Below are 19,404 nucleotides of genomic sequence, written 5' to 3' on the forward strand. Positions count from 1 at the left end.
AATCTTATTATCCTATCTAATAAAGAGGGAATATGCTAATTGACCTTCATGCCATCACAAAGATGACGGTGCCCACAGCCAATAAGGAGGGAATATGCTAATTGACTGCCCCGTCCTCAAAGATAGTGGCGCCCAGAGCCAATATGGAGGGAATATGCTAATTGACTGCCAAGCCCTCAAAGATGGTGGCGCCCACAGTCACAAGATGGCTGGCATGGGAGGGTAGTTAGGGGTGACCGGGCTGTCAGGGGAGGGCAGTTGGGGGGAACCAGGGTGGCAGAGGAGGGCAATGGGGGTGATTGGGCTGACAGGGGAGGGCAGTTGGGGCTGATCAGGCCAGCAGGGGAGCAGTTAGGCATCAATCAGGCTGGCAGGGGAGTGGTTAGGGGGTGATCAGCCTGGCAGGCAGAAGCGGTTAGGGGCAATCAGGGAGGCAGGCAGGCAAGCGGTTGGGAGCCAGCAGTCCCGGATTGTGAGAGGGATGTCTGACTGCCAGTTTAGGCCCGATCACAGGGCCTAAACTGGCAGTCAGACATCCCCCAAGGGGTTCCAGATTGGAGAGGGTGCAGGCTGGGCTGAGGGACACACCCCCCCACCCCTAACCCCCCCCCCAGTGCACGAATTTTGTGCACCAGACCTCTAGTCTATACATATAAAAAGTTAAGTGACCGGCCAACCAACTGACTGGCTGGTAGGTATGATGCACACTGGGAGCAGACACTCAACACAGCAACTTTGCAGAGTGCTCTCTCGCATTCCAGGACCCCTCAGGGGATATCGGATAGCCAGTTTCAACTCAATCCCTGCAGGCCAGGCTGAAGGACCTCACCTGCCAGAGGGACCCTGCTCACTCTACAGACACCCCAGGTGCACCTGACAAGGGAGGGACTGCAGGAGGTTGGCTCCAGGGTGTGTCCGGCCCATCTCGCCCAGTCCCGCCCCACCGGCCACCTTCTAATTAATTTCCTTTCAATGTGCACAAATCCGTGCACCAAGTCACTAGTATAAATATAATGTTGTATACTATTTATTATTGTTATTTCTTCAGGGGAAGAAATAAACCACAAACTTATTTCTTATGCCTGATGAATACATTAATGAGTTCTAAAGGAAATGCTATAGTTTTTTTGAGGCAAACTTCATTGTCTTTATTTTTTAATTTATTTTTATTGTTGGGAGTATTACAGATGTACCCTATTTTCACCCCTTATCCCCCCATCCACCTAGGTCCCACCCACACCAGCCTTCATTTCACTATTGTGTGTGCCCATGGGCTATTCATATATGCATATAAGTTCTTTGGTTAATCTTTTTCCACCCTCTTCCCCCCTTCCCTCTGAGATCTGTCAGCCTGATCCATGCTTCTATGTCTCTGGACCTATTTTGCTTATCAGTTTATTTGTTCATTAGATTCCACATATAAGTGATATCATATGATACTTGTCTTTCTCCACCTGGCTTATTTTGCTTAGCATAATAATCTCTAGGTCCATCCATGCTGTCTCAGAGGGTAAGAGATCCTTTTTTTTATAGCTACATAGTATCGCATTCACAGCTTTTTTATCCACTCATCTACTGATGGACACTTTGGCTGTTTCCAGATGTTAGCTATTGAAAATAATGCTGCTATGAACATAGGGGTATATATATATATATATATATATATATATATATATATATATATATTCTTTCTGATTGGTGGAACTACTATTTTAAAAACAACAAACAAATAAAGAAACCAAGTGTTGAACAGTGGATTATTATTTTTTAACTATTTAAAAGGAACACATTTGGGGTTAGAAGAACAAATATAGTAGACTTAGTAAGATTTCAGTTTTAATCCTGTCTTACCAGTAAGATTCCTTGACAAATAAGTTCAACTCTATGAGTCTGAGCTTCCTCATCTATAAAGTAAGAGGTGAGCAAAAATACCATCTTAGGTCTCTTCCAACTCTAAAATTTGACTACTTAATTGAAAGGTATTGATTAGTTTCCTAAGAACAAAGTTGGATTTCAAAGGAAGCATGTCAACAGCATTTATTAATTGAGGAAAAATAAAGATAAAGGCAATGTTGGCTTTTATTTCTATGTTAAGAATTCACTAGTCCAAGGCCTGCATGCTGTATAACAACTTGTCCCCTCTGCTTCTTCCTTCTCCTCACACTGTATTATTCTAAAAGAATATCCAATGGGGGAAATCAATCATTAGAGAAATTTTAATTTGCATAGAATTGTTTCAGCGATGAGAAACAATGACTGTGATTGTGTTTTCTCCTTAGAACCAACTGTATTTATTCCCCAGTCTGAATACTCCATTGAGGAAGATGTTGGTGAACTATTCATTCCCATCAGGAGAAGTGGAGATGTGAGCCAGGAGTTGATAGTGATCTGTTATACACAACAAGGTAGTTGGAAATACACCCCCCCCCAAAGATAAAAATAAGCATCTTTAACATGTTGGCAACATAACATCATGCCATGAGAGGCATATTTTATAATTATAATTTCCATAGGGGAAAAAAGCAGTTATCCAGAAATCTTTCTTCACCATTGTCCTCTAAGAGGATCTGGAAGGACTCTGCTGCCTCTTACACAAAAATATTTTTTTCACTTGGTTTGCTTACTCTACTGTTCAATGCTTTGTGGGTTATAAGAAATTGAAGGTCCCTCATTCTCCCCCTCAAGGCTGCTGAAGTAGACGGTAGTAATTATTAAAAGAGAAAACAAAACAAAAAGAGGCAAAGAAATCACTAGTATGAAAGAAAATTAATTTCATAGTTTGAAACTCATTGCAATCAAATTTCAGAATATTTTTTTTGCTCATGGATAAGTATCCTCTGAAAGGTGATTTTATATAATTAAAATTAATACATAATATTCATTAATATATTCATAATATAACTTAATATTTATTAGTATTCTGGAAAATAAGTAGACTTTCTAAGGATGCAAAAGAAAAAGTAATATATGCTGTTGATATCTGAGCTGATCTTTAAAATTTCTATTAATGTATATGCATTGACAGGTAGTAGAGAATAGTGATTAAAATTATTGCCTTCAGGATTAGCCTTCAGCTCTGGGTTATATAGTTTAACCTATAAGCCTAGATTACCAAATGCATAAAACCCAATAGAATAGAATGGTTGAGAGGATCAATGAGGCAATGCCCGTAAAACACTTGGTACTTTATCTGCACACAGTACGCAATAGGAGCTATTATTTTGTAATATTGTGTTGTTCTAATAGACCACTGGCAGAAAATAGAGAAAACATTTGAAACTTAATATTTGTCATATGTTTGATACCATTGTGAAGTTAATGTGTGATACTAGAACAGTATAGAAGTGCTATTGCACTTTCTAGGGGTGTTAATAGATATTAATTGACCATTGAAATGCTGCATGTGGAAATTATTTTTTGAAATATCCTTGTGATATGTTCTACATAAAACATCTTTTGTATTTTCTCTGCCTCAAGGAACAGCAAGCGGAACTGTGCCGACATCAGTGCTGTCCTATTCTGATTACATATCCAGGCCTGAGGACCATACTAGTGTCATCCGCTTTGACAAACATGAGCATGAGAAAATGTGTCGGGTTGTTGTGATTGATGACTCCTTGTATGAAGAGGAAGAGACATTCCATGTCCTTCTGAGCATGCCTATGGGTGGAAGAATTGGATCAGAATTCCCAGGGGCTTGGGTTACAATCATCCCTGACAAAAATGATGGTAAGTACTAATACACCTAAAAAGTATTCTTCTTTCCAGGCAGATGAACATTAAGCACAGATTTCTAGACAAAAAATAAAAAAATGACAGTAAAAAATGCCACATGCACATTAATTTTACGCTTGATTTTATGGTATGATTAAGTTTCAAGTTGGCTGTGTCATACAATTTGTCTTCGTTAATTTAATATTTTTATTACATTTATTGGGCTGACACTGGTTGACATAATATATGTTTCAGGTGTGGGTTTCTGTTACAAGATCTGTATATTGCACTGTGTGCCCATTACCCAAAGTCAAATCTCCTGTCTCTTCCAGTGGGTTCTTGTCCTATGAAATTTGAAGAATAAAATTCGTGGACTAAAAGATTTTAAATAAAAATTTGGAAGTTTATTGGAAGCATATACAAACTCCCCCTAGGAAGAGGTCCCCAAAGGGGACCCCCTGGGAGGGGACCCTAAATGGGAAAAACCTTTTCTCTCTCTCTCCCTCAAATGGGAAAAAATATAACCGATTCTGAGGTTCTTTGTCTCCGGGTTTATAAAGGATCCTAGCTCTTTGTCTGAACATGACCCTTTCTAATTGGACCCTTCCTTAATTTATGACCCCTGTGCTTTCCTAATTGATCATTCTTCTGCAGAATATCAGTTTAAAAGGTCAAAGCCTAGCTGCCCCCCCCCCTTCCTCTCCCCATTATCGTTCAACATTCCTCTATCCTCTGTGAAATATGCCTTTCTCCCCCTTATCTTATAACATTTCTCTATCCTCTGTGAATGTGGATTGAGGTATCAAAGTGTTTTGTTTGCTTCTTGGATTTGAGGATCTAGTTCTCTCCATTCCCTTCTCCTTTCTTCCTCCTCCACAATGCCTATAATTCTAATATTGCTTTTTCTGATAGAGTCAGCTAATTCTCGTAAAGCTCTTTCATTTTTCTTTATTCTCAGATCTCTCTATTCTTCCCTCTGTGTCATTTCTTTTCCCCCTCTCTGTGTCATTTCTTGATTCCTATCTTTGATATTACTAATTCCTTCCTCCAGCTGGTTGGCTGTTTTCTATGCTCAGTAGTTCACTCTTAATCTCCTTCATGGCATGCTTCATTTCCAGGATTTCTGATTGGATCTTTTTTAAAGTTTTAATCTCTTTGGTAAAGTACTCCTTTTGTTCATTGACTTGTTTTCTGAGTGCATTGAATTGCCTTTGTTTATTTTCTTGCATCTCACTGACTATTTTCAGAACTGTAATCTTGAAATCTCTGTCATTTATATCACATATTTCCATGTATTCCAGCTTGCTTTCTGGGGATTTTAATTTTCTTTCTGATCATCCTCATTACCATGGTTATTTATGGTACTAGGGGCCCACTGCACGGATTCGTGCACCTTGAAAGGAACTGTGGGCCGAGAAGCTGTGGTGGGCACAGGGGTGGGACTCAGCCCCTCCTGTGTACCCCTGCCCAGCCCCTTCCGCCACGGCCCCCAGTCCCCTATCTGCCAGCAGCCCTGCTCCTGCTGTTGCCGTTCCTACACGCTGATGGCGGTGGCTCCGCTCACATCCACTGATGGTACGGAGCTATTGGGGCTGGTTTCAGCAGCAGGTGTGAGCAGGACGGGCACTGTCAGTGGATGCGAGTGGCTGCTGCTGCCCTGATCACCTCTCAGGAGCAGGGGGAGGTAGAGAAGCCCTCAGGGGCAATTGGGGCCAGCAGCTGCCGCTTGCACCTGCTGACAGCGCCACGTGATTGGGAGCGGCGCTGGCTGCAGGTGCGAGTGGGGCTGGCACTGGCAGCAGGCGTGAGTGCCGGGCGGGACCATGGCACGCGGGAGCAAAGAATTTTCAGTAACCACCAAAGACTCACCCCGATGACAGTGACCGGTGCCCTGCCTTGGTCTGGCACCCCCACTAACCTGCTGCACCATCCTGCTGTGGCCATGCCAACCATGATCTGTGCATGCTCCCTGGTGGTCAGTGCATGTCATAGAGATCGGTTGTTCTGCCGTTCAGTCTATTTGCATATTAGCCTTTTATTAGATAGGATACTAGAGGCCCGGTGCATGAAATTCGTCCATGGGGGGGAGGGGTGTCCCTCAGCCCAGCCTGCACCCTCTCCAATCTGGGATCCCTTAGGGGATGTCCGACTGCTGGTTTAGGCCCGATCCCACAGGGCCTAAACCGACAGTCAGACATCCCTTCTCACAATCCGGGACCACTGGCTCCTAACTGCTCGCCTGCCTGCCTGATCGCCCCTAACCACTCTGCCTACTAGCCTGCTCACCCCCAACTGCCCCCCCACCGGCCTTCTCACCCCAACTGCCTCCCCTTGCTGGTCTGATTGCCCCCAACTGTCCCCCCCGCCAACCTGATCACCTCCAACTGCACCCCCTGCTGGCCTGCTTGCCCCTTACTGCCGCCACTACCAGCCTGCTCACCCCAACTGCCCCCATTGCTGGCATGCTTGCCCCAAACTGCCCCTCTCGCTGGCCTGATCACACCCAACTACCCCTCACTGCTGGCCTGCTCACCCCCAACTGCCCACCCTGCCAGCCTGATTGCCCCCAACTGTCCCCCCTTGCTGGCCTGCTTGCCCCCAACTTCCCCCACTGCCAGCCTGATCACACCAACTTCCCTCACCTCCTGGCCTGATCACCCCTAACTGCCTCTGCCTCGGCCCTGCCACTATGGCTTTGTCTGGGCGGCGGCCATGGACCAGGCTGGGGAGACCAAGGAAGCCAAGCCTCCCACCCCCTCCACCCGCTCTGTGGCTCCAGCCAGTGCCGCCATCTTTTTTGTGTCAATTTGCATATTCCCTCCTTATTGGCTGTGGGTGCCTCCATCTTTATCGTGAAGTGATGGTTAATTTCCATATTACTCTTTTATTAGATAGGACTAGAGGCCCGGTGCACAAAAATTTGTGCACTCGGGGGGGAGGGGGGTCCCTCAGCCCAGCCTGTGCCCTCTCATAGTCTGGGACCCCTCGGGAGATAACGACCTGCTGGCTTAGGCCTGCTCCCGGGTGGCAGAGGGCAGGCCCAATCCCTAGGTGCAGCCCCTGGTTGGGATTAGAGCAGGGCCAATTGGGGAGTTGGGGCGCCACCCCCTGTCATGCACAGAGCAGGGCCAATCAGGGAGTTGGGGCGCTGCCCCCTGTCATGCAGAGAGCAGGGCCCATCAGGGGGGTTGGGGCTCCATACCCTGTCATGCACAGAGCAGGGCCCATCAGGGGGTTGGGAAGCTCCCCCATGTCACGCACAGAGCAGGGCCCATCAAGGGGTTAGGGAGCTCCCCCCAGTCATCACAGAGCAGGGCCAATCAGGGGGTTGAGGAGCTCCCCCCTGTCACTCACAGAGTAGGGGAGTTGGGGCACTGCCCCGTGTCACACACAGAGCAGGGCAGATCAGGGGGTTTGGGCACCTTCCCCTGTCAGGAACAGAGCAGGGCAGATAGGGAGGTTGTGTCCCCGCCCCTGTCACACACAGAGCCGCAGGGTGATCAGGGGGTTTGGGTGCTGCCCCCTGTCACGCTGATCCCGGTGCCGGGAGGCCTTGCGGCTCCGCTGGTCCCAGTGCTGGGAGGCCTCGCAGCTCCGCTGATCCCGGTGCTGGGAGGCATATTACCCTTTTACTATATAGGATAGAGGCTTGGTGCATGGGTGGGGGCCGGCTGGTTTGCCCTGAAGGGTGTCCTGGATCAGGGTGGGGGTCCCCACTGGGGTGTCTGGCCAGGCTGGTGAGGAGATGATGGCTGTTTTCAGCTGGTCACACACCCTTCAGGGTGGGGGTCCCCACTGGGGTGCCTGGCCAGTCTGGGTGAGGGGCTGAGGGCTGTTTTCAGACTGGTAGGTGACTGAAGCTCCCAACCGCTCCTTTTTTTCTTTTTTTTTTTTATTCTGGGCCAGCTTTAGCTCTGAGGCTTGGCTCCAGCTCTGAGGCCTTGGCTGCTGAAAGCAGGTATCTGGTTTGTTTGGGTTCTATAATCGAAGCACTGTTTCAACTCCAGCTCTGAAATCCCGGCTGGCTGAAAGCAGGTTTCTGGGGTTTTGTTTAGCTTCTATATTTTTAACAATGTTTCAAACTGCAAGCTCAAAGGCCGGCAAGGCAGGCGGGGAATGTTGGAGTCCTCCGTCACTGAAGCAAGCAAGCCTCTTGTTAGCTTCAAGCTGCCTGGCTGCCGGCCACCATCTTGGCTAGCAGTTAATTTGCGTATCGCCCTGATTAGCCAATGCGAAGGGTAGCGGACGTATGGCTAAGTACCATGTTTCTCTTTTATTAGATAGGATGCTATTCTCCTTTGGCTAGGCATATAGCTTTCTCTGAATAGGTCTTTCTACCATTTGCCAGTAGATGGTTCAGAATTGCAAGATTGTTTACCTCTATGATCTCCCATACTTGACCACCAAGGCCTCTGTGGGGTCCCACTCCAAGAACCCCTCCTGGGGATCAATCACAGAGGGAAACATCTCTTGGTTTATAGTTAATATACTCCTGGACCTGATTACAAGGGCAATGGGAGGTGATTTTTTGGAGTCCAAGCATTGGCAGAGCTCTGTGGTTCCATTTCTTTGTCTGAAACACCACTGCAAGCCTGACAGTGGTTGGGAGCATGACCCTGCTGCACTTGTCCTGATGTGCTGCCCCCTGTAATCTCTGTTACCTCTAGCTGAAGGAAGTGCCTGCTACTGCTGATTTTCTCCCCTCTCCCAGCCGAGTCATGAGCTCTCAGCTGCAGGGCTGAATCTGTGGGCTGTTTTCACTTTCCTCCCTTTTATCTCCCCATTTATCCCTGGTTATCCACCTTTAAATCTTTCAATGGAAGGGTCTCTCAAGTGTGTAACTGTGTTGAGCAACAATTTCTTTGTTAAGTTATAGTTGGTTAACTTGTTGAAATTTCAGGGAGAGAAGATAAGGTGCTCTCTCATGCCACCATTCCTGATGTCCTCAATCTAATATTTTTAAAGGGCAGGAATTACACCCGTATGGTTTTTCCCTCTGTGCAGTTTCTTTTACCTTGGCGCCTATCATTAGCTGATTAAACTTTTAAAATCTTATGGTGAAGAATTGAAGCCATTTTAATAAGTTTAATCTCCTTTTTTTGGTTTGTTTTGTGCTGCTTTTAAAGGTTATGTTTTATAACATTAATCTCAGTGTTCAAACTCACTTTTCAAAGAAACCAACCAGACAAAGCTGTTAAATGAATAACTAGAAAGGTATACATATGTGGAAAATTAAGTTCTACAGGCATCTCTGTGCACCCCCTCCAAGAGGAAGGGGTATCCTAGACTACTCTTCCTGAGGGAAATACGTTTTTACAAGGTAATCCTTCCTTCTGAATAGAAAAAGGAACAAAAGAGTCTAACGTTCCCTGTTCAAGAATCATTTGTTCTTTCTTTTGAGGAAAGAGAGAACAAGAAGAAAGACTGTGACTAATTTAGTGAGAAAAATGAGAGCAATAAACTAAGAGATAAGACTTCCAGTACTTGAATATTTTCCTTTTCCCTCCTGATTTTTTTTTTCCTCATGGTAGATGAAAGAGGAAGAAATTGGTATGATGAGTCTTTTGGTTCAGGAAAAGCTGGATAAGAGTCAAAAGACTTTAATCTGAAACTCAGGATGTTTTTAACTTAAACTTAGATAATATCCTACATGTATAAGCTATTCTAATATTTTTAAAATTTTTCTTTAGTTTTTAGTTTAATAAACAATTATATTGTACTAGAGGCCCAGTGCACAAAATTCGTGCATGGTGGGGGGGGGGGTGTCCCTCAGCCTGGCCTGCAACCTCTCGCAATCTGAGACCCCTCAGGTAGGGTCCCTAGGCCTAGCCAGCAATCAGGGCCTATCGGGGCTTTCTTTTCCCCGGCTGCCAGCAGCTGGCCCCGCTGCTGCCACTGCTTGCCATCTGTGCAGCGCTGTCCTCCCTACCCCACCACCAGTTGCCTCCATCTACGGGTGACAGGAGCGGGGTACAATCACTTGGCTGGCCTGGGCCCCCTTCTGTGGGGCGATTGATTGTGGAGCCCCCCTTTCCCTCTCCCTCTATTTCTATTAATGTTGAAAGAAAAGTATGGATTGGTGTAATTTTTAAAGTTTAAAATAGAATTAACGATTACTTTATTTCAGTTTGTTTTGTTGCAAAAAATTCTTTCCCATATGATTGCTCTAGAATGCATATTGGGAAAAATAAAAGTACAGAAAAATATTTTATTGATATATTAATTGATGTATGGCATTATATTGGTTTCAGGAATACAACATAATGATTCAATATTTTATATATATATATATATATATATATATATATATATCCTATCTAATAATAGACAAACATGGTAATTGACTAAACCTTCGCTACACCTCCCATTGGCTAATCAGCACGACATGCAAATTAACCGCCAACAAAGATGGCAGCTAATTTGCATACTGCAGGCAGGGCGGGACAGCACAAGCTGGCGCGAGCCGCCATCCAGGCCCCCATGTGCGACCCCAGAAGCCACCTGCCTGCCATTCGGGACCCGGATCGCGGTCCCGGGCCACAGGCCAGCGCCCGTGTGCAGCTGCAGGAGCCCCCTGCTGGCACCTGTGTGCAGCCGCAGACACCCTCTGCCTGCGGCCCGGGACCCATGTGCAGCCACAGAAACCGCCTGCCTGCCGCATCCCACCATGATCCACTGAGTTATGAGGCCAGAGAGCAAGGAGAACTTCCGCCCCTGAGTCAAAGTACGGAGCGGAGGACACGGCTTCCCCTCCTAAAGTCGCCAAAGGACAGGACCTAACCTAAGCCACATCCTCTGAGACAGCTGGGCAGGCACCACTGACCCTCCCTGCAGGCCGGGCCCCTGCCCCCTTCCCCTGTACCTGCACAACTGCCATAGACCCCCGCTGGCTGAGTCAGGCACAACAGGTTAGCAGCCACAGGGGCGATTTAGCAGCTAATGAAAAATGCGAGAACGAACAAATGAAGCAGCTACTGCAGTGGGGAAAAGATGTTCATCAAATTCTTTGTCTCTGAGAAACTGAGGCAGCCAGCACAGGCCCCTGCACAGGATGAGGCTTCTGCTTCTAAAGAAACGTCCTGGGGTTAGAGGTGAGGGGGTGCTGCCTTTCCCATCTCAGAGCTCTAGGAGGAGTCTGTGCTCCTCCTCCTGGTATTCTTAACACCCAAAGACCCTTCCCCAGTCCAGGGCAGGAATGTTCCACGCTGACCGCCTCCAGAAAGCAGAGAACAAAGAGGCACTTCTTGACTTCAAGCCTCTAAACCAGTGGTTCTCAACCTTGGCTGCACATTAGAATCACCTGGGAATCTTTTTAAAATCCTGATTTCTGGGCCTCATCCTCCGGAAATTCTGTTTCTTTGATATGGGGTGAGGCCACAACATTAGTAACAAAGAAACAGAATTTCTGGAGGATGAGGCCCAGAAATCAGGATTTTAAAAAGATTTCCAGGTGATTCTAATGTGCAGCCAAGGTTGAGAACCACTGCTCTAAACAGACTTGATCACTGCGGGCAAAGACCTGCAGCTGAGAGGGGACAGGTTCTGGGTGTCGAGGTCCAGAGTGTGGAAGGCCTACTGGGGGAGCAGTGGATCTGGAAGCCTGTGTGTGCTGGGTCAGAGACACGCCTGCCTCCCACCCTCCCCTGCCCTGCACATAGACGTGCCTGGACTGGGTGAGGAGGAGAAGGAGAACTAGAGGGAAGGAACACTGAGTGTTTGTTGGCGGCCATGTAAAAAGGACTGTGACCCTCCCCTCCCACTGAGTCACTCCCTAAGGCAGCAGGAGATGGAGGGTCTGAGAGCAGCCACACAGCTTTGTGGCCGTGACCAAGGCACCAAGATGGTGTCCATGCAACGGGGCTGAGGAGGTGTCAGAGGACCTCACCCCAGAAAGCCCAATACCTCTTTATGTGAGAGAGAGAAGGTGGCAGGGAGGGAGGGAGAGAGTGAATTGGACTCAAGAGGCCTCAAGGCCCAGATGAGGAGAATATACCAGGGATCAGCATGGACTTGAGCTCTGAGGTGAGGGTCAAGGGCAGCTGGGTGGGGGCCAGCCCAGACGGAAGACTGAGGTCCAGATGTCCTTGACCCTGCTCGGTTCTTTGGCACCTCTGCCTGAGATATAAACTGTCTGACATGGAAGTACAACTCCAGAGAAGGGGGTGGGGAACCTAAGTTAAATAATATTTTGTTTTTGTTTTTTCACTTGGCAGAATGGGGGCTGAAGTTGAAGTTAGGTTTGGTTACTAAACAATAAAGAAAGCAACATTTCTTGCATACCTGACTGTGTGGTCTGAGTTTGCTGCTGCCTATAAACCGAGAAAAAGTTGTAAAATGAAGTACTAATCTCTAGGATTTAGGTCAGACTGAGGAGTGGTGCCACTCAGCCAGAAGCTGGCTCATGTCTCGCCAGTGCAGAGGTGGTGGCAGGAGCCTCTTCCACCTCCGTGGCAGCACTAAGAATGTCCAACTAACAGTTTAGGCCCAATCCCTTGGGAGCCTAAGCCTTTAGTCGGACATCCCCCAAGGGCTCCCTGGCTGCCAGAAGGATGTCTGACTGCAAGCTTAGGCCTGATCCCCCGGGGAGTGGGCCTAAGTCGACAGGTGGACATCCCCCAAGGGGTCTTGGACTGCAGATGGGTGCAGGCCGAGCTGAGGGACCACCCCCCCCGCCCCCCGAGAGTGCACAAATTTTTTGTGCACCGGGCTTCTAGTATATATATATATAGAAATGATCACCACAATAAGTGTAGGCAATGTCCTTCAACATATATAGTTAAAAAAAATTTCTCCCTGGAGAGAACTTTTTAGATTTAGTAAGTATTAAATAATTTGCAACTATTAGCAACTTTCAAATATGTAAAACAATATTAATAACTATAGTCACCATGATGTATATTATATCTCCATTACCTACTTATTTTATAATGGGAAGTTTGTGTCTTTTAACTTGTTTTACCCCTTTTGCCCACCCTCTACCTCCTGCCTCTGGTAACCATAAATCTCTTTTCTGTATTTATGAGCTTTTTTTTCTCTTTAGATTCCACACACAAGTGAGACGATTTGGTATTTCTCTTTGTCTTATTTCATGTAGAATAATGCCCTCAAGGGCCATGCATGTTGCTGCTATTGGCAAGATTCCTTTTTATTTATTTTTGAATAAATAATATTGTGTTGTATATATATATGCCACATTTTATCTTTATTGGTAAAAATATTATAGTATCCCTTTTCACCCACCCTCCCCTCTTCCCTCTGAGATTTCTCATTCTATTCATTGTTTCTGTGTCTCTGGATCTATTTTGTTTATTAGTTTATTTTGTTCATTAGATTCCACATATGAGTGAGATCATGTGATACTTGTGTTTCTCTGACTATACCTCATTTTTTAAATCTATTGACAGTTTTTTCCATGTCTTGACTATTGTAAAGAATGCTGCAGCCCAGCCAGCATGGCTCAGTGGTTGAACATTGACCTATGAAACAGGAGGTCACAGTTCAATTCCCAGTCATGGCATATGCCTGGGTTGCGGCTCGATCAGCATTGTGGGGTGTGCAGGAGGCAGCCAATCAGTGATTCTCTCTCATCATTAATTTTTCTATCTCTCTCTCCTTCTCCCTTCCTCTCTGAAATAAAAAATAAATAAATAAGAATGCTGCAGTATGTGTACATGAGGTATATATATCTTTTTAAGTTAGTTTTTTTTTTTTTTATTGCTTAAAGTATTACAAAGGGTATTACATATGTGTCCTTTTTTTCCCCCCGCCCTTTACAGTCCCCTAGCCTTCAAGTTAGTTTTGTTTCTTCAAATAAATACCAAAAAGTAGAATTGCTGAATCTTATGGTAGTTTCAATTTTAATTTTCTGAAGAAACTTCATACCGTTTTCCACAGTGGTTCCACCAATTTACATTCCCATCAACAGTGTACCAGGTTCCCTCTTCTCCACATTCTCACCAGTACTTGCTATTTCTTGTCTTTTTGACAATATACATTCTAACATGTGTGAAATATCTTATTGTGATTTTGATTTCAATTACCCTGATTATTAGTGATATTGAGCATTCTTTTATGTACCTCTTAGTCATTTGTATGTCTTCTTTATAAAATATCTATTCATATCTTCTGCCCATTTTTTAAAAACAGATTGTTTGGCGTTTTTTTTGCTATTGAGTTATGAGGTTTTTTTGTATATTTTCAATATTAACTTCTTATCAGATATATGATTTGCAAATATTTTCTTCCATTTCATAGGTTGCTTTTTCATTTTGTTGATGGTATCCTTTGCTTTGCAGAAGTTTTTAGTTTAATGTAAGCCCACTTTTTAAATTTAACTTTTTATTGCCTTCACTTTTGGAGTCATATTAAAAAAATCACTGCCAAGACCATGTCAAAGAGCTTACTGCCTATGATTTCTTCTGGATTTTACAGTTTCAGGTCTTACATTTAAGTCTCTTTTTTTCCAAAATTTATTTTTATTGAATTTATTGAAGTGACATTGATTAATAAAATTATACAGGTTTCAGGTATACAATTTACAGTACAACATCTGTATATTGTATTATGTGTTTACCACCTCATGTCAAGTCTGCTTCCATCACAGTTTATCCCCTTTTTACCTTCTTCTAACCTCCCCGCAATCTCCTGCCCTTTGGCAATCACCAAAGACTCTGTGTCCATGAGTCCTCCTTTTTTTTTTCTTTTGCTTAATCTCTTCACCCTTCTCACCTAGCCCCAATTCCCTCCCCTGTGACAGCTGTCAGTTGTTTTCTGTATCCATGAGTCTGTCTCCACTTTGTTAAATTATTTGTTTATTAGATTCAACATACAAGTGAAATAATATGGTACTTGCCTTTTTCCAACTGGCTTATTTCACTTAACATAATATTCTCCAGGTCCATCCATGCTATAGCAAGCCATAACATTCAAGTCTTGAATCCATTTTGACTTCATTCTTGTGTATCTGTAAGAATTGTCCAGGTTCATTATTTTGCATGTAGCTCTCCAGTTTTTCCACCACTGTTTATTGAAGAGACTGTCCTTTTCCCACTCTATATCCTTGGCTACTTTATTGTAAAATAATTGACCATATATGGGTGGGTTTATTTCTGAGAATTCCACTCTGTCCTATTGGTCTGTGTGTCTGTTTTTATGCCAGTACCATACTGATTTTGTTACAATAGTTCTGCAGTATAGTTTTATTTCAGGCACAATGACACCTCTAGTTTTGTTCTTCTAGTTCAATATTGCTTTCCAATTTGGTGTCTTTTGTAATGCCATACAAATTTTATAATTGTTTGTTCTATTGCTGTGAAAAAATACCATTGGAATTTCAATAGGGATTGCATTGAACCTGTAGATTTCATTGACTAGTATGGACTTTAACAATATAAATTATTTCAATGTATGGCAATAGAATATCTTTCCATTTGTTTATATCCTCTTTAATTTCTTTCATTAATGTCTTATAGTGTCAGTGGATTGGTCTTTTATTTGCTTGGTTAAATTTATTCCTAAGTATTTTATTTTTTTATATAATTTCAAATGAGAGATAATTTTTTCAAGTTTACTTAATTTTTAAATATTTTATCATTTCTAATTATGATAGACATACAATATTATATTAATTTCAGGTTTACAACATAGTGATTAGATATTTATATAGCTTACTAAGTGATCACCCCAATAAGTCTAGTACTCATTAGACACCATACAGAAGCATTACAATATTAATAACTATATTCCCAATGTTTTATATTACATCCCTGTGACTGTTTTTATAACTGGAAAACTGTATATATTAATCTCTTTTTCACCCCATCATCCTCCCATCCTTTTAATATCTATGAGTTTGATTCTGTTTTTTCATTCATTTACTTTATTTTCTTACTAGAGGCTCAGTGCACAAAATTTGCACATGGGTGCGGTCCCTAGGCCTGTCCGGCAATCAAAGCGCAAGCGTCTGGTTTGGAAGGGCAGGTCCCAGCTGACTTCTGGGACCTGGACAGCACCTGGGCCCCCAAACCCCTGCACATCCACCTTCGACTGAGTCACAGAGCCCGAGTCCCCATGGGGCTGGACGCCGTGGACCAGGGTGCAACTTGAGCCTCTGGGACACCCAGTGGCACTGCACAGAAGCCAGACATGCTGAGTGGGCCGGCCTCACAGACCAGCTCCTGCACGAACACACGGGAGCCCGACTGATCCCTGAGGTCCCAGTGGCTGCAGCCTGGCTTACCTGGAAGAGGCCGCACGGGTGCAGGGTGAGCTCCTCGTGGGTGCCTGGCACCTGAGCATAGGGGCTTCCCTGGTGAACGAACCCTGGTGTCCAGGGGGAGGGTAGCAGGAGGAGTGAGAGCGAGCTTGGCAGACAGCCCACATTCTTACCACACTTCCGTCCCTGTCATCCCTGCTCCCAAGTAGCCAGCAAGAGGTCTCAGCCCCACGCCCAGTTGCCATGGGAGGCTGTATCAGGCTTGGAGAGAGGCCTGGAAAGAGAAGCAGGGCCTGACCCATAGCCTCCATGGTGGCTGTTGATCAGCCCTTGCCTCTCTCTTTCTCTCTGGGCTTGGCTAGCAGCTGTGCCTCTCTTTCTCTCAGGCCACCCCGGGGCTGCTCATCAGCCCCACCTCTCTGATTAGGCCCAGAGATAGACCAGGAGACACTTACTGGCCTAGAAACCAACCAATCAGAACAAAATCTGGGTGAACTGTGAGGAGCCAATGGCTGCCTAAGAGGCGGAGCTTTTGATGCTGACTGGCATAGAAACCGACAAATCAGAACCTAATCTAAGTGAACTATGAAGGCAGAGCCTAAGGCAGCCGTGGGCAAACTACGGCCCACGGGCCGGATCCGGCCCGTTTGAAATGAATAAAACTAAAAAAAAAAAAAAGACCGTACCCTTTTATGTAATGATGTTTACTTTGAATTTATATTAGTTCACACAAACACTCCATCCATGCTTTTGTTCCAGCCCTCCGGTACAGTTTAAGAACCCATTGTGGCCCTCGAGTCAAAAAGTTTGCCTACCCCTGGCTAAGGTGAGGGCTGAGGAGGGGTTTTAAGGGCAACAGCTGTTTGATGTAAGGTGTAAGAAAGTGGTTCAATTTTTTAATGACCAGTTTGGCAGTATAGTGCATATGGCTGGCTATCAGTCCAGATATAGGGATTATATTTTTTGTCTGCCAAGAGCATCTCCTCCTGCTGAAAAAGGCTACCCCCCCGCCACCATTTAAGCAATCCTACCCTATATAATCTATCTATACTAATAAAAGGGTAATATGCTAATTAGACCGGGTTGACCGGCCATCTTCCGGATGTCCAACTTCCTTCTGCACAAAGCCATGGTGGTGGGGGTGGAGGCAGAGGCAGTTAGGGGTGATCAGGTCCACAGGGAGGGCAGTTGGGGGCAAGATCAGGCTGGTAGGGGAGGGCAGTTGTGGGCAATCAGGCTGGCAGGGGAGGGCTGTTGGGGGGCAAGATCAGGTTGGCAGGAGAGGGCAGTTGGGGGCAAGATCAGGCCTGTAGGGGAGGGCAGTTGGGGGTGAGATCAGGCCAGCAGGGGAGGGCAGTTAGGGGCAATCAGACAGGCAGAGGCAGTTAGGGGTGATCAGGCTGGCAGGGGAGAGCTGTTAGGGGTGAGATCAGGCCGGCAGGGGAGGGCTGTTGGGGGCAAACAGGCCAGCAGAGAGGGTAGTTTGGGGCAAAATCAGGCTAGCAGGGGAGGGCAGTTGGGGCCAAGCAGGCAGGCAGGGTAGGGCAGTTAGGGGCGATCAGGCAGGCAGGCAGAGGCAGTTAGGGGCAATCAGGCAGAGAGGTTAGAGGTGATCAGGCAGGCAGGCAGGTGAGTGGTTAGGAGCCAGCAGTCCCAGATTGCAAGAGGGATGTCCAACTGCCAGTTTAGGACCGATTTCTGTGGGATCTGGCCTAAACCAGCAGTCAGACATCCCCCAAGTGGTCCCTGATTGGAGAGGGTGCAGGAAGGGCTGAGTGGAACCCTCCCCCCTACCATGCATGAATTTCGTGCACCAGATCACTGGTTATTTATAAAAGAGGTTATCTTTACTCCATTGTACATTCTTACTTCCTTTGTTGTAGATTAATTTAACATATAGTTGTGGATTTATTCCTGAGCTCTCTATTCTATTCCATTGATTTATGTTTTTATTCCAGTATCATATTGTTTTGATTCCTAAGGCTTGTAGTAGAGATTCATATCAGGTAGCATGATACCTCCAACTTGGTTCTTCTTTCTCAAGATTGCTTTGGCTGCTTGGCATCTTTTGTGTTTCCATACAAACTTTAGAATTATCTGTTCTAGTTCTGTGAAAAATTCCAATGACATTTTGATAGGGATTGCATTGAATCTATAGATTGTTTTGGGTAATAGGACATTTTAATTATGTTACTTCTTCCTATTCATGAGTACTGTATATGTGTCTATTTATTTGTATCTTCAGTTTTTTCCTTCAGTATTTTATAAGGTTCTGAGTACAGATCGTTTACCTCCTTGTTTAAATTTATTCCTAGTTATTTTATAATTTTTGATGCAATTGTAAATGGGATTGTTTTCTTAATTTCTCTTTCATTATTGGTGTATAAAAATGCAACTAATTTGTAAATACTAATTTTGTATTCTGTTATTTTACTCAGGTCATTTGTAAGTTCTAGCATTTTCTCATTTTTAAAATATTTTCCCAACTCTATTTTGAAAAATTGCAAACCTACAGAAAAAGGTTGAAGAATACTATAATGATTAGAGCCTTCACCTCGATTCACGAATTATTAACACTTCACCCCTAAATATACATCATATATTAGCTAAGACATCCTTCTACATAAAGCACAACATCCAAAAAATTTATTATTGATACAATCATGTGTCTTTATAATCCCCAGCTGGCTCACAGATATCCTAGATAGCTGCAGGGTTACCCCAAAATTATGTTCCAATCAAGGCTCATATATTGTTTTTTATTATCATGTTTCTTCACTTTCAATTTATTTTAATGTAGAACCATTGCCTGGATAATATTTCATGGTATTGACATTTTTGAAGAGTTTAGATCACTTGTTTAGGAGAAAGGCCTACATTTTGAATATGACTGATTATTAACTTGTTTTGGCAAGAATTTTACATAACTGATGTCGTGTATTTTACTTTATATTAAATTAAATTAGCTACCTAATATTTTTGGCCTGATATTAAACATGCTAATTTTCATCCCTTGGTTAAAGTACCTTTATTCCTTTGTAATATTTAAGTAATCTGCAGGGTGATATTTCCTTTTTCTTTTCTGTTCTTTTATTTTTTTTCTCTATTGTGGAGAGTATTACAGATGGCCCCCCATTTTCCCCTTATAGCCCCCCTCCACCCAGGTTCCAACCAAAAATAGGCCATCACCACACTATTTTATGTATCCAGGGGCTATTCATATAAGTTCTTTGGTTGATTGCCCATGCTGCCTCTCCCACTCCCTCTACGATCTGTCAGTCTGTGTCATGCTTAAGTGCCTCTGGACTTCTGTTGTTTGTCAGTTTATTTTGTTCACAAGATTCCACATATAAATGAGATCAGGGGATATTTGTCTTTCTCTGACTGGCTTATTTCACTTAGCATAATACCCTCCAGATCCCTCCATGCTATCTCAAAGGGTAAAAGGTGCATCTTTTTTTACAGCTTCATAGTAT

General features: G+C 44.5%; 1 protein-coding gene across 1 annotated transcript in view; it reads left to right on the forward strand.

Annotated features, from left to right (window-relative positions):
* FREM2 (FRAS1 related extracellular matrix 2) overlaps positions 1-19,404 on the forward strand; it is a 328,691-nt gene that overhangs the window by 151,255 nt on the left and 158,032 nt on the right. The window contains exons 5-6 of the mRNA XM_036299332.1: positions 2,280-2,405; positions 3,478-3,729. Coding sequence (XP_036155225.1) covers positions 2,280-2,405; positions 3,478-3,729 — 378 coding nt within the window. The remainder of the gene's footprint in view (positions 1-2,279; positions 2,406-3,477; positions 3,730-19,404) is intronic.

The sequence above is a fragment of the Myotis myotis genome, unplaced genomic scaffold (genome assembly GCF_014108235.1).
Source record: "Myotis myotis isolate mMyoMyo1 unplaced genomic scaffold, mMyoMyo1.p scaffold_m19_p_3, whole genome shotgun sequence".
Taxonomy (NCBI): Eukaryota; Metazoa; Chordata; class Mammalia; order Chiroptera; family Vespertilionidae; genus Myotis; species Myotis myotis.